Raw genomic sequence first — 23755 nt, 5'->3', positions numbered from 1 at the left:
AAACACTCATTAGGCATAATCAAATATAAATTGACAGAATACTCAATTAAGAATATTCTCAGAAAAGGGGAAATCATTTGAAATGGAAATAAAAAAATATATATAGAATGAAATAAAATACATAAATTTAAAAAATCCAAAAAAATAAAAAAACAAGCAAATAAAATAAAATAAAGTCGATAAAAAAATAAAAAAGGAGCTTAAAGATAATCATATATTTACTACAAAGCAAATGTTAACTAATGTTATGTTGCTACTAGCTTTGTATTGTGAAGATTTGGTCTCTTTGTTCTATGAAATATATTCTATACTATGAAAAAAAAGAATATTATCAGAAAAAAGGAAGGATGCATTAATAGCACTTGTATGTATGAATGTGTGCTTGTTCATGTGTATAAACTTCTGTGTACACACACATGTAGAATCCAAGCCACTGTTCAATGTTAGATGCCTTGCTCAATCACTTTTGACCCTATTGTTTGAGACATGCTCTCTCCCTTAAGGTGAACCACACCTAGCTAGAAAATCAAAGGCTCTTCCTCTCTCTACTGTACCAGTGCTGAAATTCAAGGAATATATCACCATGCCTGGCTTTTTCTTGAACCTGTATTTAGGGATTGACCTGAGATACTCGTGCTTGAATGGGAAGCAATCTACCATCTCAGTCATAAAATTCTTAATAACAGAATTTAAGCATCATTTTGAATATTTTATAAAATATCAATTTTTATACAATAAGTATTTAGACATAACTCTCAAGAATTTCCCCATACTAGATATAAATGTAAATGAGTTCAAATATTATTCAAAATATATACTTTATGCAAAAAGGCATATCAAATATTTTATCATTACCATGACAATAACCACCACCTGTACCTCTTCCTTTGTATAAATAATAAAGACAGGGTATACTGCATTTTCTGATTTTTTTAGGTGGGATTTTCTATGTATCAAAGATGCTTTTTTGTTAATCATTTTTTCTAATTTTCAAACTATAGCCATAAATGTTAGATATTGTTACCTTTTGCTCTTTTAATATGAAATGATACAATGTATTTTGTTCTGCAAGATTCATTGCATGACTAACAGTGTATTGTGTATAACTCCTATGTAGAATATTATTTAACAAACCCAGTGGCATGTTTTATTATAATGAGTTATTTCAGTGCAGTCATTCTTTATGACCAATAAATCAAAGCAATAACAAGGAAGCTTGTTTTGTCTCAGATGTTTCATACAATAACAACTTTTGCTATCATTCTAAACATCTTACTTATTGAATGGAAAAAAGAAAACCAGCATTAAATAACAGATACCGAAAAAATAACAGAAAAAGTAGAATTGTGTATTGCATTTCATATAAGTTGTGTATGGAAGGAGGGAAGTAGTTAAAATTGGTACTCTGAGATTAAAACATCTTTATATATTCCCATAGACTTGGAACATGACTATGATTTTTTATGTGATCTTTCACTTAGCAGGTAGCTACAGGATCATCCTGATGTAAACCATACATAGTGGGATGTCCAGAACAATGACAGTGTGTAGGCATCAATGACCTTTTTAGTACAGGGAGAAGCAATGGTGTTATAGTATGGCTATGGGAAAACTGTATTTTAGTAATGTTTGTATTTTTCATTAATTGAATGATATTAATCCATTAACCATCTATATTGAGGTAATTCTCCCAAGATACTGTCACATACAACAATTTATAATTTAATTTTCTCTATGTAAAAAAATAGATTTCAGATATTCAGATAACTTTTTAATATCTTGTAAAAAATATATATCTATGCACAGTAGTATTAGTCATCAACTAATTTACAGAAGTTATTAAACACTGTGAATCAATTCAATAATCATCAAAATTCAAATTGACTGTGTTCTAATATAATGAACACATGATCACAAGCAATTAATTAGCTATATTTTTCCAGGATATTAGATCTCTTGTATTGAAGTGCAGAAGAAGAAAGAAGAATAAGAAGGAGGAGGAGAAGGAGGAGGAGGAGGAGAAGGAGGAGGAGGAGGAGGAGGAAGAGGAGGAGGAGGAGGAGGAGGAGGAGGAGAAGAAGAAGAAGAAGAAGAAGAAGAAGAAGAAGAAGAAGAAGAAGAAGAAGAAGAAGAAGAAGAAGAAGAAGAAGAAGAAGAAGAAGAAGAGGAGGAAGAAGAAGAAGTTGTTGTTGTTGAAGAAGTTGTTTCAGTATGACCCTGAGGTTTTTTTTTTTTAATTTATTGATATATTTATTTACATTTCAAATGATTTCCCCTTTTCTGGACCCCCACTCCCCGAAAGTCCCATCAGTCCCCTTCCCTCCCCCTGTTTTCCCACCCAACCCTTCCCACTTCCCTGTTCTGATTTTGCTCTATACTGCTTTACTGAGTCTTTTCAGAACAAGGGGCATAATTGAACTTTTTGAGGTCAAGGATTTTTTAAGAGATCATTCAAGGTATTTGAAAAAGCATCAACTTTATAAAAGAACGGATCTAGACTTTAGTTATTCTGTGTCTTAGAATTTCAGTGATTTAGAGCATGTTATTGAACTTCATAAAAATTCATTTTCTTTATTAATTACAAATAATGATAATGTTAACCACAGAAAAAGGGTGGACATATTGGTAGACTACCTTCTAATCATGTACAAAGTCCTAGACTAGATCTTCAACAACATAGTAATAATAATCAATAATGCTAATATCCTAATATGTCAACGAGTATTAAACAAGAATTTAAAATACTTCTTTTGAAAGATAAAATGTATCTATTTGTTTGTGTTTAAATGGAACATAAAGGTGTGAGGATGTTTATAAAGTACTACACGGATTATTGTTGTATGTTAGCATATAATCATCATAATCTTGTCATAATAATCACCACCTACAATATCACAATCTAAGATGTGCTTAATTTCCATGCTCCTGTTCACTGTACATAAAAAAATGTATGGTTTATATCCTATGAGCCATCCAAGAATAGGCAAAAATATTTCCAAAAGCTTAAAATATCTTATTTTAGGTTAAAATGTTATGCTACCCATTTAAAAAAAAAATCCACCGAACCATTAACAAACAGATAAAATGAAAATTAAGAAACAAAACAGCAAACAGCATATCCCTTACTATCAAGCAAGGATATTTAAGCCAGTCATTGAGTAGAAAAACTAGAAACCCATCCTATTGTCAACATACTACAATAAATTAAAATTCACAATTAAACACAAAACCTGATACCCTGAGTCTACTAAAGACAAAAACAGGGAGTACTTTTGAATTCACTGGTGCAGTAAAGGACTGAACAGGACCCTGAGCACACAGTCACTAAATCAAGAATTGACAAATGGGAATCTGTGAAACTGAAATACATCCATACATTCAAGGACACTCTCATTCTAGTGAAGAGATAGACTGTCGAATATGAAAAAAAAAAAAACAACTGCCAACTATATATCTGACAGAAGGTTAGTCTCTACAATAAAAAGGATTCAACAAAACAATGTCATTAAAAATTGGGCATAGGATTAGAAACAGAGTTCATACAAATGATTGATAAACATTTTTAATGGGTTCAACATCCTTAGTCATCAGGAAAATGCAAATAAAAACTATATTGAAATCTTACTTCAATCAAAATAACCAAAACACACACACACACACACACACACACACACACATAAACAAACACAACATATGTTGGCCTACATGTTGGAAATAAGGAACACTCACTGTTGCTGGGTTTCCAAACTGGAACAGCAACTATGGAAATTGATGTTGGCTGTTCCTCAAAAGGCAGAAAACAGACCTACCATAAGTATCAGCTATATTACCTTTGGATATCTTCCCAAAATACTCTACACAATAATTTAATTAATTTCTTTTCTACAAAGAAAGTAGATTATTTAAGGTTGTTTCTTCACTCTTCACAATATCCACAGAACAGAAATAACCTAATTGTCTGCAAACTAATGAATGTAAAATAAAGACATAGTACATTTATACTATGGAATATTCTTTAGCTATTAAGAGAAAATGAAATTATAAAATTTGGAAACAATTATCCTTAGTGAGGTAACCCAAACCACAGAAGACAAACATTTCATGTTTCTCCTAATTTCTGGAAGATGTATTTTAAACTTTTGGAATACTATAATGAAGGCAATGTCCCCAACTAGATATCATATAGTAGGAAATACAAAACTTCCTACCAGGAATGGTTTAGTTGGTTTTCAGCTTTTGGACAGTAGTATCTCAGAAAATATTACAAATGTTACAGGCTATCAAAAATATGATGAGCTATCCTCTAGAATTTGATGATAATACACTAATACTTAAGATTCCACATACTTGAAATCCTTAAGATTCCACATACTTAAGATTCCACATACTTGAGAGAAATCTGTGTATACTCAACTGGAAGCTTCATCCTTATTAGTTAGATTTCATAGTTCTGGAATGTCCTAGATATATTACAAGAAATGAAAAATGATCATCAGTCTGAATTCCAAATGCTGAAAGCTACACTAATGGACTCTCTCTGCTAGACATATTAGCAAACCAGTGGCACAAAAGTTATGGAAACAGCCATCTATATTTTATTGTATTTAATGCCAATCTACATTCTGGCACCCATACCTGATACTTTCAATGTGGCCAAGAATGGGAAAAGCTTCTATTTTTCTGTTAAACAAACATAGCATTAAAATGATTCTTAATTAACTTCTGTTACATTCATATATCAGTGCATCATTCAGTCCTTATAACAGATGCACATTTTGTATGAGAGACAACAATTAAAGAAGAGATCCACAACTAGTAATGGTACAAAGAAGGATACTTCAGAGTATTCAACTCTGAACCAGATATAACACACTCCTCTCCTCAAAGCTCAAGGATCTAAGAGAAAGAAGAAACAGGAAAATGTGTAGTCTTATAGAATCAGAAGTAGCTGATAACTTCAAGACTATTTTCCTGACAAAACAAGGCATACAGATATATGAATTTACAGTGATTGAGACAGTATACATAAGACCTGCACAAGCTTTAGCAAGAAAAAATCCACAGAATGGAGAATGGAATGTATGCAGAGATTCCCACTCCTAGCTACAAAGTTACTAGCAATTGATTGCTGATAGGAGAAGGAATGTCTCTGTGTCTGATAATTGAAATGATGGGATACTTATTATACTAAGCACATTCCAGGGCATTTCTTATGCCCAGGTTAATATAAATGGACTTGATGAATTTGGAAAAAAGTGGAGGTGACATAGTTTGCTAGGTCAGATGGTGGGAGTCCATCTATATAGATTAATGTATGAAATTACTGCAACCAAAATATATTGTATAAAATTGTCAAAGAATTAATACAATTACTATTTAAAAATTGATAATTGGAAGTATTCCACTTGCCAGGCCAATAGTTATTCCCAAACAGAGAACATGCAAACAAAGAAAATGCATTTAGATAAAGGAAAATCTTTAGTGTTTATGTAACATTTATAATTTATAATATCATTTATTGAAAAATCCAATATAAAAATATACTTTTTTCAAACATATAGTTTTAATAATCAGTCATCACATCACAATCATGAGTTTTGTTTGTCTAGACTGTATTTACACTTTTAGTATGCAGAATACTATGAGATATATCTTTATAACTGATTCTTAGATTCTAAACTTAATTACTGCAAAATTACAACGCCTCATTAAAAGTGAGCAATATTCATCCCAATGATGTAATCAGGCTAAGTAGAGAATGAAAACGACACCATGCAATCAAAACCAGTCATACTTCTTCTGCCTTGAGTGGAGTATACAAATGGCTGGTCCTTTGTGTAATTAATTTCATCTGGATTTGGGTGGCAGGTGATATTCCAAAAATATTTTGTCACAATATAGCAAGATGGAAAACACACAAGCAAACTTTGACCACCATTTCAGGAGTGAAAACTACAAGAATGTCATCAGAATTACTTTATTATTTCCTTGCAATCTACCAGTTTAAAGCTCTCTCAGGCCTGTTTCCACATCTGCGGAGAAGAAAGTAGTCATCTTCCAGGAAATTGAAAGTTACATAGATCAATAGATGCAAAAGAAAGAAGAGATTGGTTTTCTTTTTTGCTCTTGTATATCACAAATCATGTTTACAAAACGAGTTATTTGTATGAATACTCTGTCTGGGGACTAAGAAATTAATTATATAAGAGGAAGATGGAGACACATGCAGAGACCCAGAGCCAAGCATTAGGGAGAGCTCAGGGAGTCTTGTGGAAGAGTAGGGGATAGAAGGAAGCAAGTCACAGGGATCAAGGTCACCACAAGAAGATGCAGAGTCAACTAACCTGGGTCCATGGGGACTCACAGAGATTAGGCCACTAAGTAAAGAGCTTGTAGGAGCTGGACCTAGGCCCCTTACCTATTTGTAACAAATGTGCAGCTTGGTCTTCACTTGGTTTCCCCCAAACAAGTGGAGCAGGGGCTGTCTCAGACTCTGTTCATTGAGATTGGATAACAGGTATTGTATAATGTACAGAGCCATATTGGGGTGTCATGCCACTTGGTAGGAACTCCGCACTGATCAAGGTGAACGTCCTCTCCCAGCCTTTGTTGAGCAGGGATTCCTGTGCTATTCAGGATCCTGCTCCACCTAGGGTGGAGTGCTCAGAGTGAAGGTGAAGTTCTTTGTTCCTCCAGGTCTATGAATTCCTGAATTAAGCAGGTGACCCACCCAGCTGCCTGAGCAGTGGAGCCAAGAACCACCAGATGACTTCTCAGAATTCAGCCCTGAGTCTGGCGGGAGGGGCTTGCCCAAACTGTTAAATGGTCTGACCTCCATTAAAGTTGGGGCCTCAATCAGTAAATTATTGTCCTGGCCCTCATTCTTTTCGCCATTTCCTCGATCCATCCCTCAGTTTCTGTTCCAGGAACCCAGTTCACAGTAGCTACAGAATGCAACAGTATAAAATTGGTCAGTGGGAGAGAAGGTGCCTAGTCCTGCTAAGACTAGATGTCCCAGGGTTGAGTAGTACACAAGGAGGGTTCCCTGTTCTCTGAGGAAAAAGTCAGAGCTACAGGGAGGGATTTGTAAGGGGGAACTGGGAAGAGGGGAGGGAGGGGGCTGTGATCAGAATGTAAAGAATAAGAGAAAAATATTTACAGTGTGATAACATGAGTTCAATTCCACGAATCTAAAGTATAGTCTAACATCAATCGAAGATGACTAGGGAATATATCTAGGAGGAATTTGAGAAAATTACAATTCCCAAAATGAATTTTACTATTATATTATCTTATACTATTTTAGTAAAGAAGAAATTGTTCTATAAGCATATGTTCAATTAAATAAAAGCATATATACTTCTGTATTTCTACTTATCTATCTATATATATAGTGATACTATAGCTGTACTTTTATGTGTGTGTGTGTGTGTGTGTGTGTGTGTGTAAAATAGTTAATAAAAGAAGAGATGGTGATTTTGAAAAAAGCAATATAGATACACACACACACACACACAGATGTAACAAAAACTCACAAAAAGAACAAAAAGAGATGGCATTAATTTGAAAGGGAGCAAGGAGAGTTTGGAAGGAAGAAAATAAAAGGCAAAATGATGTGATTATATTTTATAAAAATAAAATTAAATAAAGTAAAAATGAACATAAAAATAAAAATCGCCTGAATATTTTCAATCATATATATGATATTAAGGCAAGAGAGAATTGGCAAACATGAAATTTACTGATATTTGTTCCTGTCTGAAAGAACTGCAAGGATGGAAACGGAGGGGAGCACCTGAGGAAAAGAAGTTCCAGTGACAGGCCCAAAGTGGGATCCTCCTCAAGGGAGGCCCCAAGGCCTGACACTATTACTGAGGCTATGGAGCACTCACAAAAAGGGACCTAGCATGACTACCTTCTGGAAGACCCAACAAGCAGCTGAAAAGTCAGAAGCAGATATTTGCACCCAAACAATGGACAGAAGCTGCTGACCCCTGTGGCTGAATTAGGGAAAAGCTGGAAGAAGCTGAGGAGAAGCCATAGTAGACCATCATACCCAACTAACCTAAACCCCCAAGATCTCTCAGACACTGGACCACCAACCAAGCAGCATATACAGAAGAGGACTGCTGGGTATGTGTTAATTCAGAGATGATGCACCTAACTCTCAAGCGACTAGAGGCCCCAGAGTGTTTAGAGGTCTGGTGAGGTGTGGGAACATCCTTGTGGAGACCGGGGGGGGGGGGGGGGGGGGGGGGGAGGTGAGGAGGAGGTATGGGATGTGGAACAGTTCAGAGGAATGGACCAGGAGGGCAATAAAATCTTGAATGTATAAATAGAAATAAAGAAAGAAAGAAAGAAAGAAAGAAAGAAAGAAAGAAAGAAAGAAAGAAAGAAAGAAAGAAAGAAAGAAAGAAAGAAAGAAAGAAAGAAAGAAAGAAAATTATAAGATAAAAAAAAAATCAGTTACATGTTTTCAACATTAAATCTCGGCTTTGTCTCTTTAATTTCATTGCTTTTTCCCTGTCACAATAAGCATGTTCTCATCCCTAGAGTGCCTGCAGTATCATTATCCTTTCATTCTCTATATGTGTGACACCAAGCCCATGAAATACAGATAGATCTAAAGAGTCAATCTTTCTGATCATTACCAAATTTACCAAATTCATTTATTTGCTTGCATCTTTGTGTTTTATGACACCATGTGTCTGTTTGCTTTATGGTCTCTGTCATCTCCAATATGACTATTATATCTTTTGTCCTTAATTCTAGGACAACCAAGATGTCTTCTCATATATTTGTTCCTTTTCTAAGGAATTAAAACCCAAACAAGATAAGTACTTTATAAATTTGTGTTATTGATAGGTAATAGATAGTGACTTTTCATTAATTTTTCCTTGATATAATTATTTTAAAGATTTTAGATTCTACTAGAGAATTATTAAGATAATATTTCAAGTGTTTTGTATACCCATGAGCACTTTTAGAGTATTGAAAGAGTTCTATGATAATTTATGAAATGATTATTATTACTAACTTACATCACAGTTCCAAAAAAAAATATTATTCAGGACAATTATCACCCACAAGTTTACTTACTAATATATTGCTGTTCATCAGAGGAGGCATATTTTCTTTCCAGGTTCTTTTTTTTTTTCTTTTTCTTTTAAATTTTCTATATACTTTTGTTACATTCCGAATGCTTTCCCCTTTCCTGGTTTCCCCCCTCCCCATTGGTCTCATAAGTCCTCTTCCCTCTGCCCATTTCCCAATCACCCCCTCCCATTTCCCTGTCCTGGTACTCCCCTACAATGCTGGATACACTCTTTCAGAACCAGGGCTCTCTCTTTCCAGGTTCTTAATCTAGTACAATAACTGACAATATACAGAGATGCTCACAACGGAAAAAAACAAGTATTGGTGAGGTGCATGAGGTAAGCACCTCACAAGAAGCTTTCCAAAGAAGCTTATTTGTTCGTTCCACATCTTTGCTCTCAGCCCTCAATACACACATTGAAAGAGATTTCTCATAAAGATATGACATTTAGAAAATCATATCCATTTAATTTAAGTCATTGCAGTTCAAATAAAATTGTGTTTGCATGAATACTCCAAAAATATTCAATAATGTAACCTCTAGTAGAGCTTGAAAAGCTTTGATGGAAAAGACACTTACATCAATATTAGTTTGTTTCAAACACTTGGCAGTAAGAAGAGACAAGACTAATGGATCGCATTACCTGTTGGAGTGATCAGTCCTGGTGATAAGAGGCCTGGGACTGCATGGGACAGAAGTCTGGCATTATCTTGCAACACTCCCAAAGAACGCTTAGGGGGCCTCCCAGGCCTTGAACTGTTGGAAAACAAAGATAAAACTCAAATACTATTACTAGATACATTTGCTTTCTGAACCTTATGTAATTGTTAAGAATAAATAAAACATTACGCTAGAGACTATGCACTGTCATGGGCAAATAAGGAAAACCAACAGTTTACAATAAATTTTACAACATAATCATGGCTAATATTAATGCTGCCAAGAATCAATTTCCAATTTAGCTTTCATTTGTAAGCAAGTACTTTGCAATACAAACCGCCTGTTGTGAAGAATCCCTAAACGACATCCTGTCCTTAAAACCATGTGATCCCTGGAATTGATATATACTATTAAGGTCTGAGGCAGTGAGTCACGGAATTCAGAGTATACAAAATTGGACAGTTGTAAGCTCTACTTACCATAGCAGAGGAGATGAGTACATAGCTGTCAGTTATGGAATAAAACATAGTGTTCATTAGCACTTCTGCCACTGCTGGAAGCCCTTGAGGAACAACTGAAACTAATTCCTAGCATATTGATTTTGATCTGACTCTTTTGGAGTGACAACATAAAGAAAATTTGCTATGTAGACTGCCTTTTTCTCAGATCAAATATTTCTTTACCCAGTTTTATTACTCCATTGAGAATTTTGTATATGTCTCATATTCACCCTTCCTCCATCTCTCTCCACCTCCATATCCACCCAACTTTCTGTCCTCTTTGGTTTGAAACCATCAAGTCCAACTGGTACTGCCCATATATTCTAGTTGAAAACTGCTGCATTCATACATTCTTAGCTCTAGTACTAAGTTCAGAAATAATATTTTCAGAAACTGTCACTTATAGGTGGGCAGTAGAAAGCCTGCTCTGACTTCATAGAGTCCTGAGTTTAGTCATGAGTTCAAAGGGATGGGGAATAAGTAAATGTCAGTTTCAGTAATAAAATAAAAATGTGTATATCTGTTTTCACCATTTCATGTCCTTAAATAGTATTCTAAAATCATCATTTGGAAGTTGACACAATTTGCAGACATATGAACAATAAAATATCAGAATAAAGATATTCTCAAGTTAGTACATAGTTTATTTTATTACATTTATTTTTTAGTTCTGTGGCAGTAGTCCATGTCACATCATGTTTAAGGATGTTAGAGGAGAACTAGTGGGAGGCACTTCTCTCCATGTATAATGTGGGTCCTGGAGACTGAACTCAGGCCCTTAGGTTTAGCAACAAGTACCTTTATCCATTGACCAATCTGGCAGGCCTGATACTTCACATATTACATTAATCTTGTATAAGATGCAGTCATTTCCTTTTAATAGAAATGCATTTTATAAAAATAATGAAAGGACTTTTGATCAATACAAAAACTGCACGATACTAGGTTAAATACACTGAGTATTAAAAAATTGTATGTGGTTTATTCAGATACGCAATATTTCTAAAACAGTGGCTTCTTGTTCACAAAGAGATAGAAGTTGAACTATATCCTATCAACTTTGCAGTAGTGATGAGCTCCATCATATAAAAAAACTGCAGTTCAATAAGGACAAGGCCTAGAAACTTTTTCCACAGCGGTACTATTACCAAGCTCATTTCTCACAAATTGCGCTAGTGTTATTTTCTTCCACTATATGCCAATATCGTGTATCAATCTAGCAAGAATTTTTTATGATTATTTCATTTACTTTCTATTCAATACTGGGTCATAATTTATTTTATTTAATTCAGTGTAGTTGCCCTGTTTACCTTGGCCCCATATTATGTCTTCTTAGATTTTTTAAGGGTACAGAAAGGGAAACATACTTTTTTCTTTTTACTTCAAATATGCTTTAGGAACCCAAGATCAGTGAAAAAATATTTATCACTTAAAGAAGATAAATTATTTTGTTAAATAATAGTCACTATATCTAAACATTCTAAATGTTTTATTGTGTCTTGTGTTTGTCAGATCTCAATCCTCCTACTCACGCTCACACACTTACTGTCTGTACTTTCCTCCTGCTTCAGTGCTTTGTCCCTGCATCACTTCTCACACCAGCAGCTAAAGTATGCTCCCTGATACCCCTTCAAATTGCATGTGAGAAACCATATCACAGCCAATTGTTAACAGAAGTCTTTAAAAGTTATCTAGCTTAATTAGTTTTCAGTGGGTGTGTTTTGCGTGTGTGTGTGTGTGCATGTGTGTGTGCATGTGCATTGTGTGTGCATGTGTGTGTATTTGTGTGTATGTTTGTATGGAGGTTTGTGTATATGTCTGTCTGTCTCTCTCTTTCTCACTCTCACTCTGCATTTGTGTGTGTGTGTGTGTGTGTGTGTGTGTGTGTGTGTGTGTGTATTCTCCCTATTCGAAACTGTACTCTTCAAACAAATTGAGAGATAATAGAAAGACCTTGGTTTAAAGTTTCCATTTTGACTTCTAAAATTGGATGGATATATATATATATACAGGAGAATCCATGGCTTATGTCATATTTAACACACATGGATATAAACTTCAGGGGATCAATTTCTCCATTCCTTTATGCTTTTATTTTCTAGTTTATCCATTTAGCATAAAGTTGGGAGCCACTCAAACTAGAACATGATCTCCATGAACACATATGCATGGCTACTGGTGTATGTCACCAAATCGTTACGAATTCTTGTGGTTTGTAGCTTGCAGGAAGCCCAGTAAACAGTTAACTAAACCTATTTGTTGACAGATGGGAAATATTTATTTCACTGTTTCTGCAGTTTCCAAATATTCTTAGAATGTCATTTTCTACTTAATAAAATGAACAGAGAGCTATGTTGATCCTGTACTCTACTGCAATTATATAAGCATGAGCCTTTGATTTATGCAAATCTGACTATATATAATGTCAAAAAAGTATATGATACATGTTATTTTATTATGCTTTTAGAGAAACAAGAAGTTTAAAGACCTGATTAATAGCTAACTGCACCTGCAATCACATGTATATGTAACCTTATCACTTGTCCAGTCATCCAGTGAATAAATATGTACTAGGTATCCATTGCCTATGGTAGTGCTATACATAGGTTAAAATGTAAGCTGAATAAAGGTTATTTTGTTAAGATTTTTTATTAGTATAATGAGAAAACACAGAACAAGTTCTGTCTTTGAAAAATGTGTATTCTAATGACAGAAATATATGCTTTCACTATAATTAAATTTTTATTGACTCTTTAATGAGTATGGTGATGTGATTTCTCTTTATAAACATATTTAAAAGTATCTGAAAAGAATTCCAATGCAGATATCATCAACATTAATATATTCTCAAGAATTAAGCTCCAGAATAAAGTTATTGAAATTAATATAGCATTAGTAAAATCCCATTAAATATGCAATCGAATTAATATTACTTATAATTTCAGACTGAATTACAATATATAGTAACACTTTAGTACTACTAAATTTCCTATGTTTCCTTTACAAGCTAATCCTGAGAAAATGATGAAAGACTATGTAGAATTCTATGAAAGCTGAGAAAGATCACACATCTTGATAGATGATCCTGTGATGCTTCTAATCTTAAAAAGCTTTATTATCATCAGGCAGATATTTACATATTAATCAAGACAAATAAACATGTGCTGATTTAACTAGAAAACTGTTATTTGGATGACAATTTAATCAGCATAGGTTGAAAGGTCCATCATTGCAACATCCTGTTTCCACTAAAATATTGATTGCATTACTGATCTCAGTAATGCTTTATGTTACAGGGCACAAATAACCATGTAATTACTCTTTAATTGAATGATAATTGCTTCTTGGCAATTATTTGTTTCACTTTAATTACAAGGTTATTTGTACTGTGTAAAATGAAACACCCCCCTCCTTTAAAGTTCCTACACAAATGGCTCTGCTTGTATGTCAACCATATATACTATATTAAAAAAAAAATTTGCTAAGAAACATGTCAGACAACCCCACAAAATAGCAATGATATTCCTACATTATTTAGCTAAACTATTAAGAGATTTTGTTTTACAGAATTACTGCCACTTATAACATCTAAAGATTATATATATTTAAATTATTTCAGTGTTCTGTTTTTATCTGGATCTATCTTTTTAAGTAATTTATCTAATACAGCATTCTTCTTCATTTTATAAACCTGTTTAGCAGAACTTAATGTGTGAGATTTTTTTTTAAAAATCACATAAATAATAATGACACTTCATACATTTATGATTGAACTAGAGTCAAAATCAACTTATAAACTTTGTAAAGCTGGCAGCTCTTCACTTAAGTCTTCTAGGAGCAACATATGACATTCTGTGCCATGTGTGTCTCCAATTGTAATGGACATTGAAGCTTATTATTTCCCTACTGAGACTATGAAACTTCCCTGTTAAATATTTTTATTTAAAAAAAAAACTATCCATTTATGAATCAAAGAGTAAAGTGAAAGTAAGTGGTTTCTTTGTTTGAAATTTAAAAAAAAAGCAAAACACTATAAATACCTGGTGCCTTAAACCAAACCTTTATATTATTTAATATGAATTTTATACGCAGTAGTTAATTTCATGGTAAATAAGGTCAGACCATCTTTGCCAGTCAACTTTTTGTACTATTCCTCAAAGAAACAGACTACATTCTGTAATGCACTTAAAAAACAGCCAAAGATTTACTTACTGACAGTTAAGGGTATATTTACTAGCAGCATGTGAGAACACTTCAACTGAATCCTTTAAAAGGGAACTGTCCATAATAATGCAAGACTCAGTCTTCACTTTTTAGAATTATTGATTTTTAAAATCCTTTAACATAGTTTCATGAATGTATAATGTTTTATCTTACAGTAAATGTTCAAAATAAAAACTGACAACATCTCTGAAGGTTCAGTTGACCTGCCTATGAAAGCACTCTTAATGATTACCTATGTGCATGTTTAACTAAGTCAGAATATTCCTTGCTGGAACACTAAGAATTTTTATTGCATGATGGGTTAATATTTGGGGTTGACATTTATTACAATGTATCAAAGATCCCAATGGTAGTTAAACTCTATCTGACCTTTCTGTGTTTATGAAGAAAAACAAATTCTGTATAGCAACCTGAATTCATCCTTTGTCACTGACAGCAAACTAATCTGTTTTCTAATCATTCCACTAAATTGTATTCCAGTCTATGCCAATGGCTGCAGCAACCTATTCAGAAACTGAGAAAAAAGTAATCCATGAAAAATGAGCATTTAACATTTACCATAAATGAAATGGCTCAAGTCCATAACTAGAAAGTGATCACTATGGTAACTCTTATAAAATGGTGTTTATGTGAAACTGGACATCAAGCAGTTCTTGATTTGTAGTAGCTTAAGTATCTCTGAGAGCTATTAATACAAGGAGGAGTTACTATTCATTCATTATATTTGTGATAATTTTTAAGCATACCCAAAATGTAAGTGTGAACTTGTGAAAGGGAGGATGTATTTTAGTACAGGAGATTTTGGAAAAAATACTTTTAGCACAAAGATACTGAAAAGATAAAGTATAAGCTCCAGTTTGAAGGGCCAGTGCATATAATATCAAGACTCTTGTGGGAAAATTCATGTTTATACATTCATATTATAAGTAATGAATTGATTTGCTTACAATTACTATTTACTATTGAGATGTTTCATCCCCTTGCTAATGTTAAATATTTGCTTTTAGCCTATCTGAAGAAATCAGATGTCATTAAAACCTCAAAGGTTGGCTAATTACTTCATATAAGGTATAATACCTGTGAAATTATTTTATACTTCATTTACCAGACTTACTCTGTTTAAATGAAATGTATTATAGGCCTAGTGTTACTATCTTTGAAGGACTTTGTTGTTTTACATACATTTACTTAATTATAGTAAAGTTTTAGTATAAAAAAAAGCTATATAGAGAAAATGCAGTTTTCTGACATGAATTATTTAGAGACACTTCTGATTCTGCTTGAATAGCTCCTATTAACATCAATAGACTCAATGTTCTTAGCAAACCTCAGAATGCTTCAAATTAAGAAATGAATTCCCCCACTGTATATCAAATCAGTTTCAGGTAGCTTTGGAAAAATAAAGGCATCACTAACTATGTAACTGTAGAAAACATCTAGTAAGAGTTGAAGATTTACATTTGATGCACACCACACTACCATTTTTAAATCATCATATTCATCTCCAAACCCCACTCTCCAGGATTGTCTTGTTGTCTTTCCTTGCCAGTCTCCAGTATTTCTATTTCACTGTTACATGTGTATCGATACTTTAACTTCTCTTTTCAGTTATCTCCGACACTCTAGGTCAAGTCTCCATTAAGCTCTAACTACATGTGACAAGTTGACTCATTCATTGTTTTTTAATACAATCTACTTACAGTGTTATAAGGATTGTGATGAAATATTTCTTTCATCATGTTTTTGCCTGCTCTACAAGAGATAATTTTTTAGTTACTACATATAAAATAAAGTATAAATATCAGTTCTGCCATTACAAGTATGTGGCACCATGCCAGCTGGACTACTGGATTTACTCTGTTAATTATAGTATTTGATAGAAGAACTCTTTCACTATGAAAAATGTCACAGTATTTTAGTTGCTGAGGCCAAGGTTTTAAAACTCTGCTGCCTTGGGAAGGGTTCACATAATATACTGTGCTGACTGCTATTTTGAGTTTTGTTTAGTTTCATGTTTCCTCTGACTGCTAGCCCATACCAACATATAGACAATATTTAATGGTTATGCGATAGGATACTTTAAAATAAGCATTAAGGAGTCTATTAAAACTAATGAAAAAGTCTTCCATACTGAGCATTTAATATAAAGTCTCTTCAGCAATTGCTAGTCTCCATATAATCCCCTAATAATATAGATATTTAAACTTCAAATATGAAATTTAATCAAAGAAAGCATCCAGTATAGTGTTAATGTCCAACCTAAGGTGATCTTAGGAAGGTAACTTACTTGCTTAGGAAAATGAAAACAATTAAGTTCCTTATATTGATGCCCATAGATAGGAATTCAATTATATTGTTACACTCAAATATAAGTGTATCACTCAATACTCATCCAAAAAGTTTCTTGCAGTAGATAGCAATTGACATGGAGGCCTACAAATGAACAATGTGTTAGCAAGAGACTTTGGAACACTCAGTCCTAAATGAGATGGCTTTACACAACCACTCCTCACAAGGCTCAGAGATCTATACTGAATAGGTAGAAAGACTTTAAGAGTGATTGTAGATGAATGACTACAAGATCCAGTGTCTTCCAGATATAAGACCATGCACAAATTAACCCAAAGAGACTGAGGAAGCATGCACAGGACTTAAAATTTCAAGCCAGACAGACAAAACCCATACTAAAAGGAAGAAGTGAAACGGGCTTGCCATCAATACATGTTTTGTGCTTATGTATACATATTTTTACGGATCATTAACAAAGGCTAATTTCAAATCTGGAAATGATTATGTACTATATTTCAACAAGGAAGTTCTTCAAGTTATGTGTTGAAATAGAAGTAAAATGGAATTATGTTATCTGAATCCATTGCTCAACACTATGATTTTACCCTCTAAAACATGTCAATTTTACTTCATTAAAGATGCCCAGTGCATAAAATTATAAGTAACTCTCTTGACCCATCTCATAGAACAGTACCACCTGTATACAAAGACAAAGACTATCTTCAGAATCCTAGAGATCATAAAAGAGGTTTTATTATCTCAGTGGTATCTATAGCCTAGGATTATCATTTTGAAAGTATTTAGGTGATAGACCTACAAATTATGTCTCAGATATCCAAACCAGAAATAGCCTTTTTCTCCAGTAATAGCTTGACAATAGCCACATTTTACCTTGACCCCAGAAAACATATCATTTACCTAGAAATCACAGAATAGCCTTATATACTGATATCTTAGTACTCAAGTACTTCTTACTGACATGGGTTAAGCAGGTTACTCACAAGTTACCCAAAAACTCAGCTAAAGCGTGTCTCAGCTATGGTCTGGGAACTAGTGTCAGACAAATAAAGACACTATCTCGGGAAGATCCTTAACATCACTTTATTTTTGTTCTGCCTATATTTCCTGGAGCAGGACAATATATCTTCCTACTAGAATCTTGGATGGATGTACTTTCATAAAATACCCTGTAGAGCCTTGACCTCAATCATATTGTAGCTCTTGAAACATTTCTCAAAATAAACTACTATGTTCCACAGCTGCAATGGGAAACTATAATCTAGTCAACCAGAAAACCACTGTGGCTTTGCTTATTTATAACCACAGAGACTGACCTGAGGATGTCAGCCTCAGTAGTGGTTGCAAAACAAGCTTGTTTTTCAGTTTCTGCCCATCATGGTCATGATATATAAGTAATAGAACCAACCCAGAGAAACATCCAATGATTCAGTATGAGAACTCCCTGTCATGTAGGCAACCACAACCACAAACATGGCAAATATTTAGGCTACTATCAGAGAACTCTGAAACAGAGCCTCACCAGAACATAAGACATTCACACAAATATAACAGGATAATATCAGAAACAGAAGACATTATAGTTTGGACCTTAATTGTCTCTTCAAAGAGACTATGATAATGCATTTATTTCCAGCCACTGGCACTATTCAGAAGTTATGAAACAGAGGAGGCAGAATCCTCATGGAAGAGTTATGCCATTGTTAGTTGATCCGGAACAATAGAGTATGTTGTTCACTTATACCTCTCCGTCCCCACCCCACTCTTTTCCTTCTCTACTTTCTGAATCTCATGGGGTGAACACCTCTGCCATGATGCCTTGCCAAACAAACTACAGTGATCTGAGAAGTCACAAACTATGAAACAAATTTTATCTTTTCAAATCTAAGATATTTTTCTCAAATACTTTAATTTTTCTTGGGTGGCCATCCTTTAATAGCCTGCTCTCCACTAATAAGGTTAGGAACTTGAGATCCTCTTCAATTCTTTGGAGGATTTTGACTGGATTCATCTTATGCTGGTAAGCATCACTGCTTTAAGTTGTTTCTTGGAACAGCCATGCTATGTAGGTTCCTTATGGTCAGTAGATGGCTATATATTCATGGTCACATGGGCAGTTCTGCTACACACAGGGAGTTATTAGCAATAAAAGTAAAAGATATGTTGGGTGAGGGAAAAGGACTGGAGCCCTGAGGGCCTGCAGAATGATAGGAAACAGGCAACCTCAGGAGGTAGGAGATTGGGGGACCGTCCAGAAAGTATCAGAGACCTGGGAGGGGAGAGACTGTCAGGACTCAAAGGGCAGGACCTTGGATGAAATGCTCAACAGTGTGGAGAGAGAACTTACAGAGCATTTACAGAACTTACAGAACTTACAGAACTCCAGCAGAAAGACAGAGCATTAAGTGAGTGAGGGGTTGTCATCCCACAGTCAAAACTCTGACCCATATTTATTTCTCTCTGAAAGAACTACAGGGATGGAAATGGAGAGGAGCCTGAGGAAAAGAAGGAACAGCAACAAACCCGAAGTGGGATCCAGCTCAAGGGAAGGTCCCAAGGCCTGACACTATTAGTGAGGCTATGGAGTGCTGACAAAAAGGAACCTATCATGACTGCACTCTGGAAGACCCAACAAGGAGCTGAAAAAGTCAGATACAGATATTTGCGCCCACAATGGACTGCAGCTGACCCCTGTGGTCGAATTGGGGAAAGGGTAGAAGAAGCTGAGGTGGAGGGTGACCCTGTAGGAGGGCCAGCACTCTCAATTAGCCTGAATACTAGAGATCTAACAAACACTGGACCACCAACCAGGTACAATATACCAGCTGATATGAGGCCCCCAACACATATAAAGCAGAAGACTTCAGGGTCTGGTTTCAGTCAGAGATGATGCACCTAACCCTCCAGAGACTAGAGGCCCCAGGAAGTTTAGAGATCTGGTTGGATGGGGGTTGAAAAATGGGAAAATCCTTATAGAGACAGGGGGTCTAGAGGAGGTATGGGATGTGGAACAGTCAGAGGGTGGGCAGGGAGGGGGGAATAAAATCTGGAGTATAAAAAAAAATAAATAAACAAATAAAAGCCAAAAATTCCTTTGCCAAATCTAAATTTCTAAAATTTTGATGATTTTAATGCTTGTAATTATGATGGTACAATATTTAAAGTAAACTTATGTATACGTGTGAATTAGGTAAAAAGTAGGCAGTTTTTGGTTTAGTGTTTGTTTTTCAATATTTTGCTGTTTGTTCTGTCTCCATTTGTTGACAACTTTGTCTAGAGAAGGGGATGCTAATAGAGAAGTGGGTATGATCAAAGTAAATTAATCTATAGAAATTACATAACAAAACAATTTTGTATAATTATTATTTTACCATAAACCCTAAAATGACTATTCCTACATATGTTTGCCTCGCCATCTTTGTTAACATCAAGGACATAGATATGTCATAATCAAAGTTTTTGTTCAGTTCCCCTAACCCTAACTCTAACCCTAACCCTATCCCAAACCCCTAACCCCAAACTCTAACCCTAAGCCTAACCCTAACCCTAACCCTAACCCCAAGCCTAACCCTTCCATTGATCCTCTCTGGTGCTTTTCAAGCAGCTCATTGTTAACTATGATACTAATAATAGACAATTAATTTCTCTTTTGTAGTAGATCCCACTGCTTTACCCTCAAAATTCAAATGCTACAGTCCCAAATCTCCAAACCTCTGTATGTGCACTTGGTTAGAGATGGTGTCTTTACAATGGTGATCGAATCACTAGTGTGGACCCTATGTCAATATGGATGACATCCTTGTAAAAGGAGAAAGACCTGCAACTAATCTTTCCTTACAGCCCTGCAAAGTAATCTAACTATGGTCCCACCCAACATTCAGTTTTCGACTTCTCTGGAGCTGACACAATAAATTCTTATTTCTTAAGCTAAAAATAAAAAGTAAAAGATATGTAGATGTGAGGAAAATGAGGTAGGAGACATTAAGGGAAGTTGGAGAAGGAAGTGTGTGTGTGTGTGTGTACACATATATGTGTGTGTTAAATTTATCAAACATTCAAAAAATAAAACATATTAGTTGAAAATAATTTTAAGATGTTCAAAGTATCTATTGTGATCAAGAAAATCTATCATAATGTCAATGAATTAAAGAAAACAAGTCTTAAGCCCCCCCAAAATGGTGAGAGTTTCACATTATTTTACTTTAAAGTGTGTTGTGAATCTACAGAAGTCAAAGTATTATGGGTATTTTCATAAATACAGACAATTTTACCAATGCATTACAAAAAGAAAGACAAGAAATACATGAACATATTTACACTAACTATATATATATATAGATATAGAAAAATCCCCAAAACACTTATCAGTATTAAAAATTTGTTACTCAGAGAGTTGAATAAATTTTTTTAAAACTATGCATCATATAAATATAATATGATTTATATGGAATTCAAATAATTCAACAACAAGACAACTGTAATAGAAATATGGTTCTGTGCACAAAATTCTTAATGTAAATTTATAAATTGGCTACTAAGTATATGAAAAAATTCTTACAGATCTTGAATCATCAGAGAAAAAAACAGTTTCTATGAGATATTATTTCACTGCAGTTGGCATTATCAAAGAGAAGGGATAATGAGGTGTAGCAAGTGTGTTGAGTAAAAGGCAAAAAGTGTGAAAAAGTAAGCTTATATAACTATAATTAAAAATGCATGAAGTTCCTAAAGTATATTAGAAAAGTATAATATGGATGGTGAAATGACTCCTCCACCTCAGGAAAGATCTTTATGCTAACACTTTCGATCTTCAGTCTCAATTCTAATGTGATTAATTCTTCTCACCATCATAATAGTGAGTAGTTTGTCATACCATATATAGATAGATATAGATATAGATATAGATATAGATATAGATATAGATATAGATATAGATATAGATATAGATATAGATATAGATATAGATATAGATATAGATATAGATATCAGTAGAGTACAGCTATTTATACAGAGGATAAATTTATTGTTGATGGTTTATCTTTGTATTTAAGTATTGCTTATTGTGTAAATACTGTGTGGCTTTACCCAAATTATTGCCTAGAAGAAAGGAAACCTCACCAGGAATGGAGAGAATGGAGAAATGGAGGAAGAGGCTGAGGTAAGGAAGAGGGAGGGAGGGAGGGAGGGAGGGAGGGAGGGAGGGAGGGAGGGAGGATAAGAAAAATATTGAAATTGCCCTTAAAAATGCTTAGTTCTGTTCTAGTTGAAGCACTTTTGTGAATTCCCTTTTGGAGTTTTCTTTTAAAGATTTATTTTATTTTATGTGTATGGGTGTATTGCCTGCATACATCACTGTGTATCACATACATGCAGTTCCCACAGAGGCCAGAAGAAGGTATCATAGGCCCTATTACTCCAGTTACAGGTGTTTATGAGCTGCCTTGTGGCTGCTGGAGATCAAAGCCTGGATCTTCTGGAAGAGCAGCCAGCTCTCTTAACTGAATAGCCTTCTCCCATTTTGGCATTTTAGATGTACAATAAAAGCCAGATTTACTGACTGTTAAGTACTGTCCCCTAACTAACTTAAAAGAGCAGAATAAACAGGTGGCAATGTTGTTAATCAGTACAACAGAAGAGAAGCACACTGAATATTTTTACAATCTAAATTTAGGAAAGGAACATTTATTTTTAATTGACAAGATGCAAAAATTTAAGGATGTTTTCTTTCAGTTTCCTAGTTAGATACTAGGATTCTACACATGCATTTGATTAGGAAAGAATTAAATAAGTACAGCTTGTAAAGAATGGAAAGTAAGGCCTGTTGATGAGCAAGGAAATTCTCAATTTACATTAAGATACATGAAAATTATTTATTTCAAAATCTTCCGAAGTAACAGTCAGAAAGAAAGGGCTTGCTTTTTTGGTAAATTCTTGCTGGCAAGCTACTGTTCCCTTTATCTTCCTGTCTTCTAGAAAGTTATTGGTTGAATTTAACCTAAACTACTCATTTACCCTTTGTATATAACATATTATGAGGTGCTTTTCAATGATTATTCACTGCTAAAGAGTACAAACTCTCTGACAGCTTCCTTTAAATTCTTGTGGTTAAATGAGCATTTCACAAAATCCCTCTTCACATCTGCACACATTATAATTTACACATTAAATACAATAGAGTTTCACCTTAGGCCCACTGCCAAGAACAATCATTTTAAATCTTTTTATCTTTTCACTAAAAGATAATTATAAATGTTAAAATGGCAGGAACGTTACTGTTGTGAGAAAGCGTTCAAAATAGCCTTCTGTAGATAAAGTCAGAATTATTAAAAAAAATAAAACTATGGGCAAGTTTTTTTTTTTGTGAGATGCAACATGTCAAGTAGAAAGGATGATGTAGTCAGCTAAATATGTCATAGATCTATTTAATTGTCCCAAGAACAACCAGACTGCCCTTTGTGCTAATTGGACAGGAAAGCTAACAAACACTTATCATTAGTGATTATTGGTAAAAAGCCAAAAATGAATTATATATGCAAAAGGTTGCTTACTAATTTTACTTCTCATAGTTGATGCTATCTAATAACTTAGTAAGTATATTTTCTCAAAAGATAAGTATGCTCATTTAATTTGTCTTTTGTTGCAACCTGAATGTGTATAGTCTAATCTTAGAGCCTCTTCCTCTACACTACAGGTGCTTCCCTTTCACTAATTAAACATTAACATTGTGCAATTGTTGGTGCACTAAAATTGGTGGTTAATTACCTCTGACTAAAAGTACCAAAGAAAGTCTAAGTAAGTTGTGTTCCAGATAAATTGCAATGAATACAAGGTGTTTCCGTCCTCTATACTCTAAAAATTATGTTGGAAGACTCTAGTTTATTTTCCAAAATTTTGCATAAATCAGCATTGTTTTGTACAGTTTTATTCCTTGAAGGAGTATAGGATGTGGGTAAAAAACATTCATTTA

At 34.2% G+C, this 23755-nt stretch overlaps 1 protein-coding gene across 1 annotated transcript in view; it reads right to left on the bottom strand.

Annotated features, from left to right (window-relative positions):
• Positions 1-23755, bottom strand: part of Dach2 (dachshund family transcription factor 2) — a 512021-nt gene that overhangs the window by 237995 nt on the left and 250271 nt on the right. The window contains exon 3 of the mRNA XM_052170278.1: positions 9741-9853. Coding sequence (XP_052026238.1) covers positions 9741-9853 — 113 coding nt within the window. The remainder of the gene's footprint in view (positions 1-9740; positions 9854-23755) is intronic.

The sequence above is a fragment of the Apodemus sylvaticus genome, chromosome X (genome assembly GCF_947179515.1).
Source record: "Apodemus sylvaticus chromosome X, mApoSyl1.1, whole genome shotgun sequence".
Taxonomy (NCBI): Eukaryota; Metazoa; Chordata; class Mammalia; order Rodentia; family Muridae; genus Apodemus; species Apodemus sylvaticus.
The sequence above is the reverse complement of the archived record's forward strand: the minus strand, read 5'-3'. Positions and strand labels throughout refer to the sequence as shown.